An 8,632-nucleotide genomic window follows, 5' to 3' on the forward strand; every position below is an offset into this window, starting at 1 on the left:
TGATCTTGTTATTGTAATTATTAGAAATGCAGAAGTTAATGTGTGCTTCAATTTTTCACCTTAAATTCATAACAATGTTGTTTAATTTTGATGAGTCTTTACTCAAAGTAAATATAATTTAATATAAAGAAAAATAATATTAAGAAAAAATGTGTTTTTAATCTTAGAAAGATCTTTCCTTGCTTTGGATTGGGATCCTGAATTGAAGAAGAGATATTTTGATGATAGTGCAGCAGAGGTAAGCTGCTTACGTTGCTCCCCTTTCCAACACTAAATAACATGTAAGTGTGAAAAATACAATTTAATTCATGTAATAGAGGTTTTAAAACTCTTCAAAAGAAGAACCTGGGAGGAAAACATGTGTGTTTCATGTCATTCATATTAAATACACTTCATTTATGCATGTAAGTAATTAGCAAAACTGAAGCTAGTTTAGAAATGAATGATTTCTGATCAGCTTTTCCATATATAGGAGCTTTGTAGTTACTGTTAAGATGACATCACTAAAATGAATTTTGTTTCATTTGTTCTCTTAACTCAAGAAATACTTCTCTTTAGGATTTTGAAAAACATGAAAGTGTGGAATACAAACCTCCCAAAAAGCCCTTTGTGAAATTAAAAGATTGTATTGAGCTGTTCACAACAAAGGAAAAACTAGGTGCTGAAGACCCATGGTAAGGACAAAAAATTAAAAATTGATATGTTCTATGGAACTTTTTTTTCTCAAAATGTAGTCAAAAATCACTTCTAATTGTCAAAAATACCTAACTGATTTCTCATGGTGTTTTGAATCTTTTCATATGTTAAATTTCAAGAGTAGCTGAATTGCATTAAGTATCAAAATGTTCTCCATTTTGCTTTATTTTATAAATAAACGCTGTTACTATGTATTGGAGATTGTGTTTGTATAGGAGATGATTTGTGCAGTCAACATAGGAAGAAGAATGGATCCATAATCAATTTGTGAGTTGTGATCTACACTGAATTATTAAATATCATGCCAAATGCGATACAGTGATTTAAATGAGTATTCCTTTCTGAGATGAAAAAGCTTACTGCATATTATATTTTTGATGCAAGTATATAATTTGCCTTACATTGATATGTGAAATAGTGATGTGTTTAAACAGCAGACTTGTGCAGTGGGGGATGCTTGGAATGAGTAGAACCTTTTGGATTCATGTTCCAACCATATGTTGTTAATTTTGGGGAGAGACATTTATTATGACTCGTAGTTCTTCCAAATTCTAAATTTGAATGATATCTAAATATTCACAATTACAGGATGTTCCCCTAATATCATTCTTCTGCAGGAATTTCTAGCAAATAGATGAGAATCCTGCTCAACACCTGAAGTTTGAAAAGATCTGCTGTATTCAGTTTTGTGGATACTTACAAGTTTTGGACACTTCTAAACTCTGTAACCAGAGGACCTTCCAAAATGTGTTTTTCATTTCCTTTGGCAGGAGGAGCAGGGGTACTGAGTTGCAACTTATTTTTCTAGGTTGGCTAGATTATACAATGCTGGACAGACTACTTGAGATACTGTGCAACTCAAGTATGGTGAAGTGTTTGTTTTTGCAGCACATTTTAAGCAGTGTGTGGAGACTACTAAATACTACTACTGCTCAAGTCTTGCAGTTGCTTCTAGATATGTCTCACAAAAGGTCATTCATCACATTCTTGATTTGTTGGATCTTCCCAGCTCTAATCTATGAGAGCTCCTCATGCCTGGTCCAGCTATACCTGTACTGCAGATGTTCTAAGCCAACTGGGAAAACAGCTCTTTAATCACAGTCTGGCCTTACGGATGAAAAGAGAATTGTATCTTATGTTGCTGTGGAAAGGCAATTGTGCAGTCTTTTCTAATTAGGATTTATCTTGCTTTGCTAGTTCTTTATTTACTAGATACCAAGACATAGAACAGATGTAGGTCACTTAACAGAAAAGTTGATTTCTAGTTCTTACTACTTGTTCTCCTCCCTGAGCCTTGATGCTTGGAAGATTCAGCTGTATCTTGGAGGGAACAAAAGCATATATAAGTCACAGCCCTTTTAGCACTTGATTACTCACAAGTAGGGATGTAAATAGCTCTACAAGTTCCAGTAATCACTGTTCTCTCATTTTAGTGGTAGATATGAGGGGATAGGAGATGTATGGATTTAAAAATTGAAACTTGGAAGAATCACAGTTGCCTGTTGTTTATGGCCTTTCATAAAGTCAATTTTGCTGAAATTTTTCCATAACCCTTCATCTTTTTTATAAAATATGAGAAAACTTGTGTTTTAAATATAGTCTCTGGAGATTATTATGAGAAAAGAAGAATACTATATTGTAGAGTGCTACAAATGTGTTCAAAATATTGTGAAGGCTTTGTTGTGAACTGGCTTGCACACTAGCACCTTCTGTTTTAAACTAGAAGGGATACCAGTGGTATTAGCAACAGTAGATGGAAAGTTTGTGTTGCAGCTTTTACTCATTCTGTTCCTCCCCTGTTTTCTCCATGATAATATATTTTAGCATACATAAGGATTGCAGTTATTTATTTTTTTTTCCTTTTAGGTATTGTCCTAACTGTAAAGAACATCAGCAAGCTACCAAAAAGTTAGACTTGTGGTCACTGCCCCCAGTACTGGTAGTTCATCTAAAGCGCTTTTCCTACAGCAGATATATGAGGGACAAGTTGGATACATTGGTTGACTTTCCAATAAAGTAAGAAACCTAAGTATTTCAGTGTTAGAACTGTAAAAGTTATCATGCCTAGGACATAAGCTTTAATCCAGCAGTTATGCAGAATGGGCTAGTGCTCAGCTTCTGTACATAAATCTAGTATATACTAATGAGAAAATATTTGGAGGTGAGAAGAATGAACCTAAACAGTAATAGTAGATAAGTGTGGCAGAACTCTATACATAGGTTTGGGAAAGATTACTGATTTTTGTTTTACTCCTCAGAGATTGAAGGAGATGCACTGTCAGCGTGTATATGTTTTTTTTCTGTGGGAAATGTAAGATAAAGGGCTCAAGGACAAATAAAACGTGAAATGATTTTAAAATATTATTAGTGTGAGCTTATTGGTTGTTTTCTTTTTTAACAGTGACCTGGACATGTCAGAGTTCCTTATTAATCCAAATGCAGGGCCTTGCCGCTATAACTTAATTGCTGTCTCCAACCACTATGGAGGAATGGGAGGAGGGCACTGTAAGTTGATTTTTTAGTTTTACACATCAGCTTTCTTTCCATTTTTGGTGGTGTTTTGTTTGTTTGTTTGTTTTTTAATTTAGGTACTGATCACTTTGAATTCAGTCACATTTTCTGATGGTTGAAGAACAATTTTTTTCATTACCTTGAAATGCATAAGGGGAAAAATTTAATGCTTTCATAAGTGTTCTTATACAAACCTCTATATGAAGTGAGCTTTCAAAAATAATTGTAGGTTCTTTTGTGGTTCTAGCTATACATATTCCGAAACAGAAAATAGAAAAGCTCCATAAGAGCTACTGTATTCTGACAGCTTAATTTGTCTTACTGTTCTGTATCTGTGTACATTACACAACTCCTTGAAAGAAGAGAGAAAAATGAAAATGTAACTGAGGAACTTTATTTTGACTATTCTTTCTCTCTATTCATTCCCTTTAAAAAGGGAGTGTAATTGTAAATTATCGTCTTTATGCTGCTGATAGGGTAAGATGATACTTAAGCCCTCTTAGATAAAAGTAAAAAACTGAGATTATGACTCATAGCAGTAATAGATTTTCTGTTGTTAAGTGTCAAATGTCAAGTGGGGCTAACTAGCAACTGACTGTAGTAAATCTCTGAAGGTGCAAAGTCCTTAGTCATTGCACTTTTTCTTTCTAATCTAGATACTGCTTTTGCAAAAAATAAGGATGATGGAAAATGGTACTACTTTGATGACAGTAGCGTGTCAACTGCATGTGAGGACCAAATAGTGGTAAGTACCTTTTGCATTTCTAAAACTGTGTCTATTGACGATACTAACCTGAGGAAAGGAAAATAAGGGTAAATCTTGAAAGCATAAATTTGTAACTAGGATTTTGTTGTCTTTTAAAGGGCAGTAAAAAGCCAAAAAAGAAAAAGAAAAAAAAATAAGAAAAACTTATTTACATGAAACTTTTGGATCTCTATGTAATTTTACCTAATGAAGCAAGTTGTCAGAGGGTACTGTTTTGGTATTTTCTTATTACTTCAGAGCTAGATAAACAATCATGAAACTGTGCTTTTGAAGGTTTTTTCTAAATCATATTTTTTGTGAAGTAGAAGTTGGAAAAGCGTACAAGCTTTTAAGTTAGGAAAAACAGAAAAAGTACAAACTTATAGGAGCACTGCAAAATTAAAAAAAAATGAAAAGCATCAAAGAAATGTTAGGAACATTAAAAATTAGTAAGGTACTGCAATATATTTCAATAAACAACTCTACTTTGAGTGATATTTCATTTTTAGTAAGGTTTTGGGGGGTCTTTCTGAAAATTTATTTTAAAAAATACTTCTCTATAATATTTATTTAGTGAATCTTTAATTTTACAATCTGCCAAGTGCAATTAAATCTGGAGTCCTTGGCTTTACTAAAAAAAAAAAGAAAAAAAAAATTATGGCCATAACATTGGGAAGAGCTCAAGGTGCAGGAATTGCTATGAGTTGTTTCTTCAGGGCAGGTAGCTTGGAACTATACGCTGTACTGAAAAATGAACCTGTTGTGTTGTGTTTGTATTAGTGGCTTCTATTACAGTTGAACAGCAATGTTTTCCGTAAAATATAATAATTAACTGTCCAGGGCTTTTTATTTTCACAGAGATTAAGCACTTTCTGGTCTTAAATCCATTCTCATCCTTAACTGTATCACCTTCCAATTCATTTGTAAGAAGTGAAAGGCTATTAAAAAGAAAAAATATTGAAATCACACCCACTTCTATTGTGAATGTTTTGTTTGGACTGTCATCAGCATTTGTATCTTTTTTATTATTATTATTATTTTTATATATTTTTTTTTATTTTTTTTACAGTCCAAAGCAGCATATGTGCTCTTCTACCAGAGACAGGACACAATCAGTGGAACTGGCTTTTTTCCTCTTGACCGGGAAACTAAACAAGGTGCTTCAGCTGCCACAGGCATCCCATTAGAAAGTGATGAAGACAGTAATGAAAATGATAATGATATAGAAAATGAAAATTGTATGCATACTAACTAATGGAAGAACTAGAAGCCATAAAAGAGACTTTCTTACTGGGGATACCTATTGAAAGGAAGAGTGAGATTGCCCACCAAATTAAAAACAAAAAATCTGAGACAAGGAATTTCAGATAATAGAATGTAAATCTTTATTACATTTTAACATGTGCAGTACTTGAAGTGAAACAATAAAAACTTTAACAAAAATTGTCTCTAATGCATTTACAGTCTTGTATTCACAAGCTATATATAGGAAATCACAAATAAACCCCTTTTAAGTTTTCTGCTGCTGTTCTGATGGATTATGTTTTCTTTTGTTTTGGATGTGAGTTGATAACTAAAATGTTAAATTTGTGGACTTCTGACATTTATTTTCTTAGTACTGCAAGAATACTACTGCCAAATCTTAATTTCTGGATGAATATATTCATGTTCATTAGGCTGTCACACTGGCTACAAATAAAAATGTCAAAAATATAAAAGCAGTAGTTTTCTTGAAACATCAATTTTTTGTTCCCCCCCCCCAAAAAAAAAATAATATTAATTTAAAATAAATCAATCACTGTAGAAGAAAATAGATTGAAAAGGTGTTTTAACCTTTTGTGGTATAGTTGAGCATCCAGAATAATATGTTCATCTTACTGCTGCTGTGGAACAGGTTCTGGATTTCATGCTGCATTAACAAAAAGTTTTCAATTAAATGTAAGTATTCTTTGTTGCTTGTTGGATCTACTATGCGGACATAATTCCTGATATCTTGCTTATAAGACATGCATAATTTTAATCTGGTGTCAGTCCAAAATTTAAAATTGTGCTTTAAGTTCTCTCTCCCCAGTTTTGGTAGTTTGACAGACTACAAACTACTCTAATAGAGTCAGAGATAATAGTATTCTGTATCCATAGTAATGACTATGTATCAGGCTTAGATGAGGGGGTTTTTTTCCATATAACTTGCCTTTAAATTGTTAATGAATGAATTGGTTTTAAAAGTAGGCTTGTTAATTGTCTTTGTGTGTTCCTGGTGGACTCACTATAGCCTTACAGCATATCTAAAAAGGTAATTCATTAAGAAAATTGGCATTTGCATGTTCAAGTCAGAACCTGTACAGTATATAAGGCATACAAACTTTGAATTGGATTTTTAGTTAACTACGTTCAGGGGTCCAGGATGCCAAAATAAGTGTGACAGTTTGAAACATTTTTTTTTAATTTGCTGCTTTCCCTTTGATCTAGTTGGAAGAATGTATTGTTGATTCGTATACAATACTGCCTTTGAGAGGAACTCTAGTATGGGGGCACACTTCACATATCTGCTACCTGGAAAGTTGCTTTGTGTCCCACTGTTAAAACAAATAATTAAAAAATAAAAATAAAAGCAAAAAGTATGATGTTCTTCACTTGAACTAATCAAATACAATAGGTTATAAATTGTGTATTGTAAATAAAAGTTCACTCTGTGAGTGCACATTTTGGTAAATTATTTATTTATGTTAGCATTTAAAAGTTTAAAATGCATTTGACCAGGATATAAATGAGGTATGTTGGACATGGCTTTGCTTTATACCTTGATATTAAAACTGGTGTTTCATCCTGGTATTTTAAAGCTGCTTTGAATTTTTTTTTAATGTAAACTAACCTCCTGCATGACAGAGGTTAAAATTTTGTCTGCACTTGAGTTCACTTGGGTTTACATTTGAAATGCGCATGTTTATTTATACAGATTTCAATAAAGCTATTCAAGGCCTTATTCAGTCTTTCAGTTTCTTCCAAATTCTTTTCCTATAGCATTGTGAATTGTGTAGTCTTTATTTAATCAGAAGACTTATCATTGGTTACAGAATGGTTATTTAATGACCAACGTCATGATTTACATTATTTGCAGAAGATAGAATGTGTAAAATGGGTTCTCTTCTATCATTATCTGGCTCTGAAACATAAGGCAGCAGAAAAATTATTCCATGTCAAGAAAGCCAAGATTACTTAAAAAAAAAGATACAGTGATAATTAATGGTCAAGTAGAAAGATACTAGCCTTTGGGCATGGACCCTCTTATCCAGTTCTGAAATACAAACCCCCAATACAGAGCTAAATGCAGAACAAAAATAGAGCTTCTGAGTTTAATTTGGTTGTTATTCAGACCACTTGAGAGAAAAATTATCTGTGAACTGGAGAAAGTAACTCTAGAGAGTTACACTCAATCACGTATTTGAGTACTGCATACAAATTATCTTTCCTACACAGAGAGCGCCTTACATTCATACCCCTGTTGGTTTTCCCATATCGTGTTAGCCTAGAATTTGGGAAATAACTAAACAGTTTGGATCCTCCTTTTATAGAGATTGTTATTTAAATGAAATTTTCCTAAAAGCTGCATTACTGATTGTCATAGAGCTCCTCCAACTTGTATTCATCAAAAGCAAGCTCTTTGCATGTCAACATACACCAAATAGTACCAGACTATGCTTGAGCAACAGAGGTAAAACTTGTTCACACATCTCCTCAAGTACCACTGTAAATTTTTCCTTAAAAAAATAATCAGAACTTCAGCCCTAACATATAGATTTCCCAGAATTTGAGTTACTTTGTCCAGAAGAACAGATCTCATAGAAACTGTGACTTTATGAGAAGTCTTTTGGTATAGGTTTTTAAGTCTTTAAACAACCAGAGCTATAATATTTCTGCTGCTTATCTGAAGACTGTCAAAAGTTTAAGACAAAACTCTGGCTTTGTTTTTAAAAATAATCTTGATTTTTTTTTCGGGGGGGGGGAAGAGGGGAGCATGGTCAAGCTATTTCATGTAAATAGTACATAAACATACTGCTTGTTACTGAACATCATGATTAAGATCCTATATTTGTAGCTCTCAATTCATTTTTCCCTCAGTCTTCTAGTCAAAAATTCTGCTAGTATATAGTATTAGTATTTTCCACAAAAGTCTTTAAAACCCAGTCTGACGTCAGTAACTACAGTAATCAGGCTTGGCCTCTTGAAATAGGGTTCTACATTTAGCTCTTACTGCACTGTTCAGTTTGCTTCACTGGTCTGAAGCTTTTTGTTGCAGTTTGCCTTGGAAGTTTCATCAACATTCTGAAAAAAAGTTTGTTTTTTTTTTAATAGAATATCACTGGAAATATATGACTGAGGCCACATCTGTTATAGGCTATGATTGCTTGAAATATTATATCTTTTTGCATTTATTGGAAGTATATGAGAACAGCTTTATGCCTTGAATGTATGAGAAGCCTTCTTTAGCCACAGAGCAGCATGTTCAATAGAGCTTGAAGCATTTCTACAGGCAGTTGATTAGTTTGTGTAAGTTTGGGGAACATTTAGATTTTGAGCCAGAAGAAGTAAGATGACCAAATAAGAAGCTTATATAAGGTAAATGCATAGAGGGATAACATCTACAGCTGAGGCTAGATGAGATGAGTTACAGTGATTTCA

General features: G+C 33.1%; 1 protein-coding gene across 4 annotated transcripts in view; it reads left to right on the forward strand.

Moving 5' to 3' along the window:
- The window catches only part of USP15 (ubiquitin specific peptidase 15), a 63,740-nt gene extending 56,805 nt beyond the window's left edge, over window positions 1–6,935 (forward strand). For 3 of the 4 annotated variants that reach the window (XM_062583986.1, XM_062583993.1, XM_062584000.1), the window contains 6 exons: window positions 168–238; window positions 559–674; window positions 2,563–2,712; window positions 3,098–3,201; window positions 3,864–3,952; window positions 5,022–6,935. In XM_062583986.1, coding sequence (XP_062439970.1) covers window positions 168–238; window positions 559–674; window positions 2,563–2,712; window positions 3,098–3,201; window positions 3,864–3,952; window positions 5,022–5,207 — 716 coding nt within the window. In that variant the 3' untranslated portion in view covers window positions 5,208–6,935. Of the gene's footprint in view, window positions 1–167; window positions 239–542; window positions 675–2,562; window positions 2,713–3,097; window positions 3,202–3,863; window positions 3,953–5,021 lie in introns of those variants that run through there. The other variant, XM_062584009.1, reaches the window with a different exon arrangement.
- The last annotated feature ends 1,697 nt before the right edge of the window (window positions 6,936–8,632 follow it).

Source organism: Rhea pennata, chromosome 1 (assembly GCF_028389875.1).
Source record: "Rhea pennata isolate bPtePen1 chromosome 1, bPtePen1.pri, whole genome shotgun sequence".
Taxonomy (NCBI): domain Eukaryota; kingdom Metazoa; phylum Chordata; class Aves; order Rheiformes; family Rheidae; genus Rhea; species Rhea pennata.